This window comes from Nipponia nippon, unplaced genomic scaffold (assembly GCF_047370975.1).
Source record: "Nipponia nippon isolate SJK-2023a ecotype South Korea unplaced genomic scaffold, ASM4737097v1 scaffold_5, whole genome shotgun sequence".
NCBI classification, from domain to species: Eukaryota; Metazoa; Chordata; class Aves; order Pelecaniformes; family Threskiornithidae; genus Nipponia; species Nipponia nippon.
In genome coordinates, this window is record NW_028262369.1 from 92,842,119 (window position 1) to 92,858,277 (window position 16,159).

General features: G+C 37.8%; 1 protein-coding gene across 4 annotated transcripts in view; it reads left to right on the forward strand.

Moving 5' to 3' along the window:
- The window catches only part of MGAT5 (alpha-1,6-mannosylglycoprotein 6-beta-N-acetylglucosaminyltransferase), a 131,635-nt gene that overhangs the window by 38,308 nt on the left and 77,168 nt on the right, over positions 1-16,159 (forward strand). For all 4 annotated transcript variants that reach the window (XM_087731579.1, XM_087731576.1, XM_087731578.1 and 1 more), the window contains exons 2-3: positions 10,643-11,031; positions 15,032-15,199. In XM_087731579.1, the coding sequence (XP_087587705.1) occupies positions 10,794-11,031; positions 15,032-15,199 (406 nt within the window). In that variant the 5' untranslated portion in view covers positions 10,643-10,793. The remainder of the gene's footprint in view (positions 1-10,642; positions 11,032-15,031; positions 15,200-16,159) is intronic.

Consider the following 16,159-nt stretch of genomic DNA (forward strand, 5'->3'; position numbering starts at 1 on the left):
TTCCTCAGAGTTTGCCAGTACAAGTTGTTCTACAGCTGTCTAGGGATGGTGAAAGAGGGGAGGCTGTTTTCCACCTACTCAAAATAGTTCATAAGTTGTGCCCTACGATGTGCTAAGCACAGCTTATCGGTTTGCAAAGGAACCTTGTACAGTTTATTAGATGTTGCAGATAACTGGAAAGCTGATGGCCTTCCAGCAGCATGGTGGTTATAACACAAGAGATGACAGGTTAGAATATGGCTGTGCTTGGCCTGGTACTGGCTGTCCTTTGAAAATACTGTCGTGGTCATGGCCAAGTCATTTGATATTTGTCGTAGTTTATGGTAAAGCTTTAAAATTCATAGCAGCATGGTGAGAATCGTGTGCAGAGAGGTTTTATGTGAAGGCTCATATTGTTACTATTTGCTTATGGCTGGATGGGTGAGAACTGTGTAGGTATTGAAACTTTTGTCTAATGCTCCCTCTAACCAGGGGGCCCAGTGGCTCCCTTCCACTAAGGCAGCTGGTCCTGTGCTTTCGGAGGAAAAGCATTACTTTCAAGCCCTACTATTGCTTTAAAGTTGTGTCTTGTGCGCCTGCAAGTTTCTAACTGTGCTTTATTGGACATGTACAGAACTACATGTATGTCCCTTTAAACATTTTGACAGTGGGAATGCTATGTTTCTGAGAAGAGGTTGTTATAGTTTAACAAAACAGTGAGCTGTGTAGCTTTGGTGCTGTTGGTAACGCAGTAACGCTATGGTCACTCAGCAGTTAGGATGGGATAGGTTGTCTTTTTCAATAGTATGCAAAGCTGATCTGTGTGTGACAAATTGTTGCTACCTACAAAGAGAAATAAGAAACATTAACAGCTTGCATTTCAATGAAAGTGCTCTTCTAATCTTTGGTGGTATCAGCTGTTGATAAATACCAATGTTGATCAACAGGATATATACAGGTGATGCAGGAAATAGTAGGACAGCAAAATATTTTAACCTGACTTTCGAATTGGATATGAAGCAAATTGCAATTTCATCCTTTTCAATAGTAAAGAGAAGGGTGTAAATGCAGAAACTAGAGCAATGGAATAATCAGCAGCACTGTTGCTTCCAAACAGGTGACTGTGTTGAAATTTTAATTCCATTAAATTTTGTGCTTTGGAGATGCAGCTTGGATTTTCAGCCATTTGTCTAGCCACATAAGCTGGAACGTATTCAAAGTGCTTGCCAAGAACAAATCCGTTGGAAGAAATGTTATACTTTGACCCAGGTTCAAGATGTTCCAAAGTAACAAGAAATAAATATTTCTGAAGACTAATGTAATGTTCAGCTTAGTTATTTTTTTTTCCCTGTGATCTGATATACACTTGCTTAATAGCATACACATACTAATCTCCTATGTATTTATTTCTACTCTTCCGCTATTTTACCTTGACTCTTCTATCTTTTTCTGCTGGCATTTGTCCTTTACAGAAAGTTCAGATGTAGAATCCTGTAGCGACAGTTTATTTAAGCCCAATTTAATGAGAATTTCTCTTTTGTTTTGATTATCCACCATCCCCAGCAAAGGATAAGAAATCCAAGAAAGTTAATTTTCTTACACAGATGTACTTATATTTTTGTCTTCTATTTTTGGAAAACTTTTTCAGTAAGATGTAATGAGTATTTTGAGCATGAACATGTTTGGATCTTTCCTTAAATCTTGTACTTTATTTTCGGCTGGCTGTCTAGGGTCCGGCATAATTGCCAAAGACTACATTTAGCGTGTTGACCATCAAGTTGACAAGGGATGATAGTTGGACATCCACACGGATGAGAGCTTTCTTGCTGAATACAAAGAACTTTTTGACTTTCCTCTGTAAGTTGGACAGAGCTGCTGTTGAGAGTTACTTGTTTTTTCTCTTGGACAGACTGCAAGATGTGATGTAACAGGCTGATTTGCGGTTAATAGCAGTGGGTGAGACTGGAGCCTGGAGCATCTGCTTGATGCAAGAAATGAGCTAATGGATCCAGTTTCTATATAATAAACTTATTTCTTCTTGGAGTGCTAAGTAATTTGGTTGCTTTGATTATAAGCTGAAATTAATTTTATTATTCATTAAACATAAATAAAATTTTCTGAATACGTTCATAGTGATGCTTGTAACTCTTGCTACCACAGTTACATGGTGTCCTAAAGAGATGGGAGAGAATTCCCAGAAACCAAGTTGCACACACAGGATTGCTATGTAAGAACCAAAGATGTTTTGCTCATAACTTTGGAGAACTTCCAGGTGATCTGAAAAGCATGAGACCGTGCTTCTTACCAGGTGCCATATTTATGCCTTTCAGCAGACAAAAGCCAAATGTAAAATCGAGAATAACATAAGAGGATGTCTGTATTAGCCTTAGACTGCGGGTAGATGCGAGGAGGGGATAAGAAAAAAGTACGTACTGTATCCACACTGGAAATATAACACTTCTTAGCCATGAGTCCTACTTTTAAAATTCATTAAAATTAATGATGTAACTTAAAGGTTTGCTTGTTCAGTTACAGGGGACTCTTGAAGGCATGAGAGCATGACTCACGCATGTGTTTTTCACTGGTTTTAGGGATGCTGTAGATCCTTTCTCTAAGTCTTAGGATGACTGAGACTCTCAGTCTCTGTAAGTTACTTTCTTGCAAAATAAAAAAACCCACCAAACAATTTCCTAATCTCTTGATCAACATGCTGACATCCCAAAATACTCTCTTTCAGTGAGAAAATGCTATTTTGGGCATCTTGTTTTAATGCAGCAACAAGAGGAAGGTTATTAATATGCCCTGTACTTCGCCTATAAATGGCTGTAAAAATGTAAATTTCTTTTGTTTTTTCAAGGTCAGGAATATTTCTGATTTTCTGAAGTTCAAGGAAGTCCTATCCCTTGTCCGAAAATTCATTCAGTTTTTTAATCTCTAAGCAATGTTATTAAAAGAAGATCGTGATAGTTTGTGATTATGACCTTACATGCATTGCCTGGAGTGTTTTTAATTGATAAACAGTATTTGAACCATAAGGATTTCAATCCATAAGTTTTTTTCGTTATGAATTTTCCTGTAATCCTTTTTTCCTTTGTCTTCTGTGTAAACCTTCCTCCTTTTTTTTACTCTTTCCTCCCTGAAATATCAGAGTAAGCAAACAACACAAACGGAAGAATATCTGATGGTTTAATTTCTGTAGGACTGAACTGGAGAAAATTATGTGCTTGGTAGAAAACTGGAAACATTTTGGAGTGCTCTGTGAAATCACAGGCCGACATGGGGAAATAATAGTGGGGTTGCCACCCAAACTGTTTCTAAGTGGAGAAATTTATTTTTGAAAGTGAAGGCAAGCTGCTTGCTCAAGATGAAAATTTACTTGTTTTAATGGCATCTTATCAAAGGCTGCTTTTCTCTCCTTCGACTTCCATCTCACCACCTCCTCCCAATTTCTACTACACGCACATGCACAAAAGCAAACGTGCCCCCCCCCAACCTAAAAAAACCCAAACGCGGAGTATTTATACTCTGACTCTCCCTCAGTCCATCTGTCCTGCTTCTACTGTTGTGACCCAGTGTTGTTCTGCTTTTCTCACTTCATGGGATTGCATCCCGAGTTGCCACTTCAGGAACGGTACGTGGTGCCATTTCAGCTGTAGATGGGTGGTGAGAGAGAAGACGTAGTGACATCTGTCAGCCAGAAGAAAAGAATGGGTTGGCAGAAGCGTCGCTCAAAATAAAGTTGAGCAGCAGAAGGAAGAGCAAAACTAAGGCTACATAATTCAGCTAAGAAAATGTTTTTATGCATTTATTTTATGTACTAAGGAACTGAAATTATAAAATGTGCAGTTAGCAAAGGCGTAAACCTCTATTACCAGATGAGTCTGGTATAGTTGCATGATTTTTCAGCTGCCTCTTCTTCCTGAGGTGCTGGGAATAGAGACTGCCTGTAAGGTATGTCGGGAATGTGTGCACCTTCAGTTGGAAGCCTCACCTAGACCTCGGACTTGCAGATATGGTTAATATTATTGGCTTTGCTATCATGTTTCTGTGCCTTCCAGAACATGCTATCATGAATCTTGTCTTTTATAGGACTGATCACAACTGAATGATGAAAGTTTAAGATTAACAAAAGTGTTTTGAAGTGCCTTACAATTTATGACCTGAACTATTGAAATAAATTAATTGTTTACTGATTAATTGTTGAAATCAGTGGAGTCTTCCAGACTTAGTTATAAAGTAACTCTCATCTAATCCTATTTTTCCTCTGTTCAGAGTAACCACCAGGTTGGTGTTTAGGGTTAATGTGTGATACTTAGTTTCTTCTGAAATCTTGTAAAATGTTATATTGCTGAATTTATCTCTTGGAAGAAAAAATCAGCAGCTGATGTAAGTTCTCAGAGGGTTGCAAGGCTGTAGTTTTCTTCCTTTGTTGCTGTGACCTGGTCAGGGTAGAGCCCTTTGCACCCTAAGCGGGTGTGGAGTCAACCTTTGACCGTCCTACTGTCTGCCCTCCGCGTTATGCCTTGACACGGTTGGTGACTAAATGGCAGCTAAACTGTTTCTGAACCCTCAGTCTAACAGCTGAGGCCCTGAGTTTTGTTTAGATGTGCAGATGGTTTTATGTTAATAGAACATATTTCCTAAGTTTATTGGTTTTTTAATTGCCGTGTCAGTACTGAAGTCGAAACGTACACGGTATGAAGATACTTGATATGGTATGAGCAGACATCGTGTTGAAATGCAAGTATTCTTATCAGAAATCAGGCTGCTTTTTTCTTCTCTGATCTGGGTTATCCTTTCTTATCTTCTACCAACACAGGATATGACTGCTCTTTGATTTCACTTGACTGTCTTAAGTAGTAAGCCGTAGCTTATCCCATTGTTAATGCTGTATTTTGAAAGAAGGAAAGGTAGATTCAGCCTCCAAAAGGACTGAAGAAAGCCAATGTTTTGCAATAAGTAAAAGGGGGGCGAGGGGGGCAGGGTATCTTCGGCACGGATTGCACTATTTCAGAACACAGTTTGGCCAACTGGCTGGGACATCTGCTGAGATATTCCCACAGGAATAAGGAACTGCGGTACCAGGAAATCCATTAATTTGCATTCAGTTGAGGTATAGTGCACATCTGTTTAGGCAATGCAGCTGCATTAAGAGACAGTGGTTAACATCAGCCTGGAATTCTAGTTTATGTATATGTCGAAGCATGCCTGGTTTAAAGTATTAAAACCTAGCGGTCCCAGTTGGACTCATTACTACTAGAAAGGAGGTTTTAGAGGATTGCCTATCCCTTTTGAGACGCATTACATCAGCTTCTGCATGAAGCATGACTCCTGGCATGGCTTAGCAGAGAAGTGCTGGGATATGGCAGGTGTTTTCACTCACCGCTGTGTTTTCTGGCTGTAGCTCTGGCGTGTTGGCAGCCCACCGGATTGATGCTCGAATTATCGTTAGCTTTTAGGTTAACACACCCTTCATAAGAATAGAGGAAATTCACATCTTGATGTTTGTCCTCTGTTGGTCTGTAACAAGTTGTTCTACAGAATCAAACAGTCGCGAATAGAAGTGCAGCGTGCCCTCTGCAGAAAACAATCTGGAAAATAGATCAGCATTTACATTAGGATCCTGATGTGTGGTTTTTTAAGAGCACCTCTTTGAGCTGGTTGTGATACAATAACAAATTGTGTGGGGTCAGGCGTGGTGGCATGATGTTGCAACGGAGTATGCGTTGTTTGTGTATGGATATATATATAAGAAGAGAATGAGAGATTGCTGTGACTGAAGGTTTAGAAGACTGATAAAACAGTTTTAAACCAGCTTTAAACCTTGTAACAAAGCTTCATTAGATTGATATTCATTAACAATACACGTTGCTAATGGCTAGTTCTTACTCATTCCTAGTCATAACCACTGCGTATTCAAAGCAATTAGTCTGTAACAGTCTCATTTTAAATTAATCGTGAGCACACAGCACCACAGAGCTGGTGCCATGTATTTAGCACTGATAGCTATGGTCCTTGACGGCAAGATGTTCGATGCTGTCACAGGTGCCTTTTCTTGTTGCTTAGTAGTTTTATTCCTCCTTTTCAGCTTTTGCTGCTATTGAGAGAAAAGAAGGTTTGGTTTGGTTTGGTTTTTTCCCCGAATCTCAAGGTTGCACTTCATCAGCGACTAATAATTGACCATCACTGAGTAGCTTACAGTTCTGGGGCCTCTGCTTTTGACCTGTGTCTGTATTTTCAAGGCCTTTGTTCTTATCTCATATCTAAGCTGTATGCCATAACAAGAGGCACCTGGTACCCAGCTCTAGGTCTTACAAGTTCTCGTATAATTTCACAAGCATAAGAGGCCAAAATTTGGGCCTTGAACATTTGGCATAGAAACGCAGCTGGCATAAGGCCTGAGGCCTGTTCCTAGCAGTGGCAATACTATTTTTACTGAACCACTTGGTAAAAAATGAATGTACATTGTTTACGACTCATGCTGTATAAGTTTGCTTATGTTTGAGTTCATAACAAGCTAATAATTAAATACTACTCAATCTGCTGCTGCTTTTATGGGTACAACAGCTTCTGCTTTGGGTACAGACAGTTAAGGTTTTATAACTGTGGAGTTAGTGAAGAACAGTGCATTCAACTGATGAACAGTCGAATCCTGACTATGCGGAGGATAGTGCTGTTCCAAGTTTACCCTGAGTAAGTACCGTTTCTTATATAGGTACAGACTGGCCAGAGAGCATCAAGCTTTGTATGTGTACATACTTACAAAGAGACTTTGCTTAATCTCTTGTAGATGATTAATTCTCCTTTTTAAAAAAGTGAAGAGGAATACCTGGATATGTGTCACCAGAATCTGTTCACATGAAGATTAACTGTTTGTACTCTATTTTAAGCATTAAAAAAAAAAAAAGAGTAAGGGCTTAAAATGCTGAAAAATGCGTGGTTTGCATCCCTGATGTACGAATCACTTTAGCATTGGGATTCTTTCCTGATAAGATTTTAAATAGCGTGGGGGGTTTTTTGTTGTGATGACATAGGCATGGTAATGTTATCCTCCGTAACTAATGAATTGACCAGCTGTTGAGCAGGATTTTATTGAATATAGAACAGAAAAAATGTGTTTTTAATGAAGCTGTTTAAAATATTAAAAGTAATAAGACTATTAAAATTCTTATGCCTATGTAAATGGGTGTAAGGTCAGCCCTTTTCCAAAGAAATATGCTAATCATTTTTGTTAAGGGTAGAGGCAGTTCTATTTTAAATTGTGGTATGTTTATCTCAAAGCGTGTAACTGGTCTGTTTAAAAAAAAAAAAATAAAAAAAAAATAAAAAAAAACCCAACCAAACCAAAACACCGGTGTGTTGGTTCAGTTGCAGTGAGATTTTGGCTGGTTAGAGTTGAATTTAAGGAAGAACATAACAAAGCTGTTCTTTAATAAACGTTTTCTTGCCTTGTATATCTTTTCACTTTCACCCTGTTTTTCACACTTGGCATTTAGTTTTGGTACATCAGCAAATCAGGAGGAATTATCTTCCTAACCGTTTCACAAACAACTTCACAACTATGACATATCCAGTTTCCAGAGGGGTGCTGGCACTATTTCAAGAGTTGTCTTAGAGTGAACCACCTCTTTCCAAAGCTTAAAAAAAAAAAAAAAAAAAGGCCTGTCATTCTTTAGAGGCATGCACAAATATGTTTCCATATCCTCTTTAGATATGACTCCCGTTGTGCATTTTGGAGACTAGGCTAGGAAAAGGCCTCAATAGTTAACAGCATCAGCTCCTTTGAGAACATTCATAAGGCGAGGGGGAGAATCAGGGAGATATTCTACTACCTTAAGTTTGGGAATGGTTTACTTGGTATGGGCAGAGAGATAACTACTTAGCAGGCACTGTCAAAGTCCATGAGTGATTACAGTAGACAAATGTGTATTTATTGCTTCAACTGTTGCTCACTTCAGTTATTAATTTCTTGTCAAAACAGAAATACCACAGAGATGTTTCTGTCCTGCTGTCTTCATGCATTCCACATAACCCCTTGATATCTTCTGAGCACTGTCCACTTAGATACCAAATAATCTGTCGTTATAGGTATGTGGTAACCATCAGCCATGGAATAGTTGTGTTGTAGTCCTTGACATCTGTCAAATCTAGGATTAACCATATACCGAAGTCAGTGTGGGTGTGCATCTGGCCATGGAAGCGGTGGGAAGCACAGAGATTCTTCTGTGTGCTTTACAAACCTCTGTGGCCAACAGCAGTGCTGTAAAGTTAATTAGTTAAGTACATGTTGTTGGGCATTCATCAGGTTGCTAGCCATGGGTATTGCTTAAATGGCAGTAAAAATAGGGCTGGTTTGGGGTGTTTGGCAGTTTTGGTTTGGTTTTTTTTTTTGGTTTGTGTTTTTTTTTTGCTTTTAGCACTTCAAATATTGGGGGCCATTCTTCCATCTGTTGATGAATTTTAATCCTTTCTTATAGCAAAACTTTAGTATTTGCTGTCTACCTTCTTACAGTTTTTGAGCCTTAAATGGCTTCTCTTCTGTTCATAAACAGAATAGAAAAGTCAACAGCAGTATTTTAAGCAGATCATTCTCATAGGTTAGACATACACTGGTTTTTTGTAATCATCCTTGTTTCTGTTCTAGAACTTTAAAAAGAAGACTGTGAAATACTTGCATTTTTTTATTGCTATTTTTCATGTTAATGATGTTCTGTGGGGTTTTTTTCCTAAACCACTAGTCATAAAAAATCGTTAGCACTTGTCTGTTAAAACATGGTGGTGATACATTTACTTTCTTATTCAGTGTTTCCACTTGACAAACAACTGATAATTGGGGAAGAAATATTGACTGTCATAACCACAGATCTTATTGCTGCAGAGGATGCTGTCAATTCTTACTTGAAATTAAGACACTGAGGGAATTAATCTTGAATATTTCAGATTTCTTTTTAAAGTTGTGTTGTTGTGTTAAACTATGGAATTTTCTATATTTTATCCCACCAGATATTGCAAAAGAATAGTAAAACATTCAATTTTTAATGAAATAACAATACTCTACTTTTTAGTCAGCCCAAGAGTGTCCCAAGGCTGTAGTTAAATAAACTGAAAGAAGTAAAACTTCCCTCTGCCATTTCTCGGAAAATTAACTTAAGTTTATGGAGAGCAGAATTAAACAAAGTCCTTCATTTTCTCTGTTTAGACCATTCATTTTATTGAGATACTTTAAGTATGGAAAAAGTCAACTTGAGGGCTTTATAATCTTTTTCACTGTACTTGCAACTCATTTTTCTGCACCATTCCTCCTTAAGCAGAAGATGGCTACAGATTGTTCTTCTAGCAATGTAAATGCATGGCACAGTTGCTGCCTTGTCTGCTCTTAGTTTACTATGTAATGCACATTCACTTGTACAGTCAATAATAATCAATAATGCTAAATGCACACACGAGACATGCTGGAAGATAAGTGGTCCAAAGGTATTTCTGCCCCTCTGCAGAACTGTTGTTCAACTGAAAGCAGAAGATCTAAAGGGAATTTTAACAAACAGGGAGCACTGCTAGCCGGCATCTGTGTAATTATCCTATTAAAACAGAGTAATATCTGCATTATCTGTGCAACTGCAGAATGGAAGGGAACATTATGTTCTCTAATCCTGTCTGGGAGCATTATGAAGTTAAAAGGATAACATTTTACCAAATCTGTGTTTTAACATGATAGGTTACACTTAATTACCTTTTAATTACCTTTCTTCTCGTTGGGTTTTATGCTAAGGACCCTGCCTCTAGCCCTCATCACAGAGCTTTTCTTGCCTTTGGATTTTTTATGCCAGGTTTTATCTTTGAGTTTACCACGAAAAGATGGTCATACATTCTCTTGAAGGGCGTTATTACAATTCTGTTTCCCTAGTGTGTGAAAAGCTCTGAGAATATTAATTTTATGTACAAGAGACATGTTGTAGCATTCAGAAGAATGTGTTTTGAATTTAGTTGCAAGGAGCAAACTCATTGCGTTATGTTTAATGAATAAGGAGTAACTATGCATGGCAGAGGCCACACAGGAGCAAGAGGAGATTATTCCAGCCTTCTGACTGCTTGCAGTGGAAGCCAGGAGAGTGGATTGGCTTAAATAATGTAGATTTCTTTTTTCCTCTTTACCCCTGAGGGAGTCTGATTTCCTGATCACCTATCTAGCCATATGCCATAGCTCTTGCCAGGAACTCCGAGCAGTGTCACTGCCAGCTAAAATTACTTGTTTTCTGAGAACTGAATTATGTTGAGAATTGTCTTAAATTGCTGCACTGATGCTACACATCACAAAGTTTTGTGTACACACACACACACACACGCACAAAAAATATGTAAAAGCAGCCTTACCTGGAAATTCAGCTTAGAAACTGCTTGAAGCATTGAATTTGATCCAGATACTGAGAGGTGTTCTACACCTGCTCAGGCGCATCGCTCCCTCTTTGTTTGCTTTCCAGTGCTTTTCTCAGCTTCTTTGTGCTCTGGCTAGTACAGTACAATGTTGGTACATACAAATTAAACATTTACAAAGAAAGCATATTGGCTACTCCTATTTTGTACCAGTTAGAGTGAAGACCTACTATAGCTAGTAAAAACTTCTAATATGTTGTGGTAACTATGCTTTTTTTTCTTCTTGCAACAGGATGGAACTGAAATACGGATATACATTGACTAAGGAGTTGGAATAAGACTGAGTCCTGCTCTGTGATATTTATGTACCTGGACCATGAACTTGCTGTTTGGCTTCATGCTTTAGGAACCTTTGTAGTAACCGTGTGAAGCTGTTGGGAATCATGGCATTCTCTCCATGGAAGCTGTCCTCTCAGAAACTTGGCTTTTTTCTGGTGACTTTTGGTTTCATTTGGGGAATGATGCTTCTGCATTTTACTATTCAGCAGCAAACCCAACACGAAAGCAGTTCAGTCCTGCGTGAGCAAATTTTGGATCTCAGCAAAAGATACATCAAAGCATTAGCCGAAGAAAATAAAAATGTGGTTGATGGGCCTTATGTTGGGACAGTGACAGCGTACGGTAAGTGTGTGCTCTAGATTACATGATGATCTGATTAAGTTTTTTCTAAGTTGTCCAAACATTTTACTTCATAATGCTGCTCAATTGACAGTACTTTGCATTGTGGATTTTCTGCACAGATGGAGAAAGCAGTCTTCACTTGTAAGTATGAAATGGGACAAATTTTACATTTCCAGTCACTCGGAGATGAAGTTGTCTGCTAACTTTTACTACATCTGTCTAGTAGCTATATCTGGTATGCCTCAGGTTATTTGTTAGAACTTCATTTAAAAAAAGCTTTTTTTGCCGTTTTTGAGAAACTTGGGAGGCTTTTCAGTTTGCTTGTCAGTGGTCTAAGAAGATCTTGTGGAAGAAGAACTTGCCTTACTGATAAAGTGGAGACCTGCTATGTTTATTTCTTCTTCTTTCCCATTTCACTACTTTGTTCAGTCAATTTACTTAATGTTCAAGTTTCTATATCTGGCATAAGCTTAAATTAAGCTTAAATATACGATATTTGCTTCAGGGTAGAGAACTCTTTTTGTGAGTTTCAGTGCTTTGTTCAGCAGTAAGTTTTAATACTTACTCTCTTCCATTTTGTACAGCATGAGAGTTAAGTTTGTGTGCATGTGTGAGAGAAAGCATGCAGAAAAGAATGAAGCATATTACCAGAAAATATTATGAAAATAAAAATATCCAATTTCAGGTTAGGTGTGGCCCCTTTTCAATCTGCTAAAATCACATCATACACTTTAGTGGTTTAGCATTTTTTAAGCTCACTTTCTTTCCTACTTACCTATGCACTTTCAGGCTATCTGGAAAGTTAATGGCTAATTAGCCATCTAGATTTGTTTCCTTTTATAGTTGCCTTAATATTGAGCTCTGAAGAAATTGGATAGATGTCTTCTGTAGGCTTAGACAAAGAATAAAGACTAGGATGCAACAGATAATAGCTGCACCTTTTCCTCTGATACTCTTTACTTTTTGGTGCATGTAATGAAAATATCCTGCTGGGAGATTCTCTCCATGTCTTGTTTCTGTTATCACTTTTTTTCTCTAAAAAAAGAATTTTTGAGTTTGCATGCAGGTGCTTGCCTGTGAGGCTGAGATTATCATCCCAAACATATGTAACAATTATATTGCTTTGTTGCTTAAATAACAAGCCGTCCTTATTCTTTAACTTCTACTGATTTGTGACTGCATGTTGAAATATACTGGTATTATAATCTTACAAAGCAACACAAGCTAAATAGAGTGGTACTAGATCAATATCTAGATTGAAGACCTCCAAGCAAGTAGACGTTCCTAGAGAATTGTGTGCATAGGCTTAAAACAAAACTCTATCTGCTATACAGCCATCATCAGTGTCCCATTATCTTGTAAGGGTGCTTGATGGTAGGTGAATTGAAGAAGAAAAAAAAAAAAACCTACAAAAACCCAAAAAACAGTATGTCTCCAGAAATTGAAGGGTAACTGCATTAATCTGTGCCCTAGCCAGGCCTGAGAGTACAGGATATCCCTAAGCTAAGATCCCCCTGCAGCTTATTGCCTGTGGCATTCATTTCCTGTTCCAAATCCCGCTGAGGAATAAGTTGACTTGCCGCCAAGCAACGGCCACGTTCCCCAGGAGAAGTTAAGCTGCATTTGAAAGTGGGTGAAATAACTTTGTAACGCTTCTGTGAAGGTAAAGCTAAGTTTTGTGTAAAAATTTCAAGATCCGTGGCTAAGAAGAATTTTCAGTTTCAAGACAAGTTTGGACAGGTGTTTTCAATTAAGCAGTTTGGAAGGATGCAAAATAATGATAATATATTTATTTAAAATATGAGAGGGAAAGGTGCTATGGTGAGTGAATAACACCTTATTAAATAATAATTTGTGAAACTGAGTAAGATAATAATTACTTAATAAGTTAGTTAGTTTGTCCTGTTTGTCGTACCAAATGATTTGTTGATAGCAAATGATCGGGTTAGCTGTTCAGGAATAAATACATTAATGACTAATGTTAATGATAATGGGTAGAAGTTGGTTCGCTATTCTATGAAAATTAACACCCTTGCTATTTAGCCTTTTTATTTTTTTTATCCTCTGATTGCTATTAGCGAGCCCAGTCATGATTTCCATGCTCAAGAATAAGTTCTAAGTTTGCTTGATTTGGCTGCTTTTACCCACCCAAAAGGTTTTCAGTCACGCCTTAATGGTGATTGCACAGCTCGTTTGCTTTTTCACTTTTGCTTTCTACCATATATTGACCTGTCAGGTAGGTGGATCAAACACTTTCTTCTTAAAAGTTGTAGTCCAAATATACACAGTGAGTATTAGATTTTTATAGCAGTAAACAGTTGTTTTACAAAAAATATTATGAATCTGTGCTTCTGCCCTCCCTCTCCTTCTCAAACTAGCCTCCAATTGCTTTTTTTGTTCTGGTAAGCAGTCTCTCATATCAGTGTTTTGGGATCAGCATTAAAAAAATACAACGTCAAGCCATTTTTCTCTTTATGCTCTGTGTATGCCTTTATGTATGCTATGCTTCTTCCTCATTGTTTCCTGAATATTTTTTTTTACTACCTTTTTTCCTAGATTTTTTCCTCCTTCTGTGCCATGGTTTTGTTCATGTTAAATCCCTGCTCTACTCTTTCCTTTTCTTCTGCATACTGTACCATTAAGTGACTTCTGGACCCCTTTTAAGATAGTCTAGATCATTAGTGCTTAAGATTCCATCTTCTGATCTTTAAAGGACAAAAGAAAACACACAGTTATAAAGAAAAAGATCTACTTTACGTCTCCATGGAATAAATATAACTCTTCTTTTATTTGGGAAAAAAGAATCGTAAGCTTTCTAAAAATAATAGCCTTTTCTTATTTACTCTCTCATTTGCACAAGAATTGGGCTAGTCATGGGAAAAAAATAAAGGGAGAACAAAATAAGTGTGGCAAAAATACAACTGATGTTGGGGCGGAGGAATCGCTTCACGTGTATGGAGAAATTCTCTATTACAGATCCAAAAGTTATTTGATTCTAAAGTTGTGGAAAGCAGAAAATGTATTATACATATGCACATGTAATTATTTCATGTAATTAAATGGGAAAATAATGTAAATTCATCATACCAAATTCTTTAATCCTGAGACAAGGGTAAATGAACAAAGAACAATACTTTCTTTCATCATCTTTGGCTTGTTGCCACTCTAATTACACAGTTTAGTCTGATAGTGGTCTATTTTTCCCCTCTTGCCCACAGTTCTTTTAGCTTGCCCAACTGTCTGTGTTACTTCAAGAAATCTGAACAAAAGAAAGGGAAAAGTATCAGAGAACTCTTTCTCAGTTGTCATTTGATATGCAAACTTCTGTTACTGTGTGTTACTTTCCATGTGAAGGAAGTGCAGTGTCAAACCAAATAGATAGGTAGAGGCAATAACCAACAGACTGAAGAAAAGAAAGAAGTGGTTTATGGTGATATGTGTGTATGACAGAAAGGTTGAACTTAGCGGATTTTTTTTTTTTTTGCTAGTGCAGAACCTGGTTGTGGTAGAGGAGATGTAGGAGAAGGTTTTTGTATTGGCTCAAAACTGTCCTGTCTTTTGCGAAGGGGATTTTTGTTTCCAGGTGACTGAGCATCTAACAGACTGTTCCTCTGATAGTGCTTTGAATATGGATTTAGGTTTAGATTCATTGTTATTTAAGCAACTTCTTATTACTTGAGCTGTTACGAAGCATGCATTTTTTTTGTTCACATGTGTGTACCCATAAAGGCGCACACTTCACCTTGAGTATAGGATATGTATATGAGTTGCAGTGTGCTTTATAAAATACATAGGAAGACAAGTTCCACGTCCAGGAAAACTTGTATCTGAGGCTGAATGAAGTAGGGAACATTAGTGCATAGAACTGCTAATGACAAAGATTTGCACTGAGAAAGTGTCTATATATATTCCAGTCTCATTCTTGTATCTATTTTTTTGATTCTGTCTGACAGTGTGCATTGCATTATTAAGCAGTTTAACTTTTTGTTTTCATTTGTAGATTTGAAGAAGACACTTGCTGTCTTGTTGGATAATATCTTGCAGCGCATTGGGAAGCTAGAGTCCAAGGTGGAAAATCTTGTACTTAATGGAACAGGAGCAAACTCTACCAACAATACTAGCACTCCTGCTCCCAGCTTAGGAGCAGTGGAAAAGCTTAATGTAGCAGGTGGGTATGGCAATTGTTTAAAATATTTATGCGCTGTTTAATCTGTATTTTTCTGTCTTGGCTGTAACATGATTTTTCAGTTACAAACAGAATTCAAAGTCTAGCCTGTATCAATGGCAATCTTGGGTCCAGTGGTCTTTTACAAGCTCAGAGGAAGACTTTTTTCTATGGTAACTTGGAACACATTGAAGAAAATCAAATTCCCTGCCAAAGGGGTATAGTCTACCTTGTTCATAGTAGATGTTTCATACTTTAAATGGTTGCGCTTTAGAAAGATGAAATTGGGCAGATGTTTTCTCTCTAAGCCTAATTACTTGGGTTGGTATGAATCTGCTCTGCTTTTCTACCGTATGCACTTTATTGGTTATTAATGGAAAGAAAACATTTATTATGTTTGTTACTGGTTCTGATTTAAAACTGTACTTCCCTACTCTGCTTAATAGCTCTTACCATTTGACACACAGAAATGATCTACCTGGTACCTTCAGCTTAAATAAATATATGTTTTAAAATGTCATTTGAAGTAATTAATTTTGTCTTCAGTGAATGAACTGTTTGCTACCCTTACAACTTCTCAAAGCATTTGGGTGATCCTGTGGTAGTAGAATGCCTTGCTGGCCTCTTCACCTTCGTGTCTCAGTTCCTCTAGTGTTCTCAGCTGTGAATGTGGTTGGTACACTGAATAAATCTTGTTGTCTATACTGCCTCATCTATTGCCCTGCATTTTGCTCTGCCACCAAGTCTAAACAGATACTGGCTGTCCTGACTCATAGGAAGGTCTGAACCTTCCCTGCTAGTGATCTTTGCAGTCCCAAAAAGGAAGCAGAGCAGAAGAGTTAGGGCAACTTGGTAAATAGGTTGACAGCTGTGCTCCTAAGTCTTGCCTGTGCTTGGGTTTCCTGTAAAAATAAATAGTTCTGTTGAGAGGATGTTCCCCTCTTAAATTTGTCAAAACAGAGA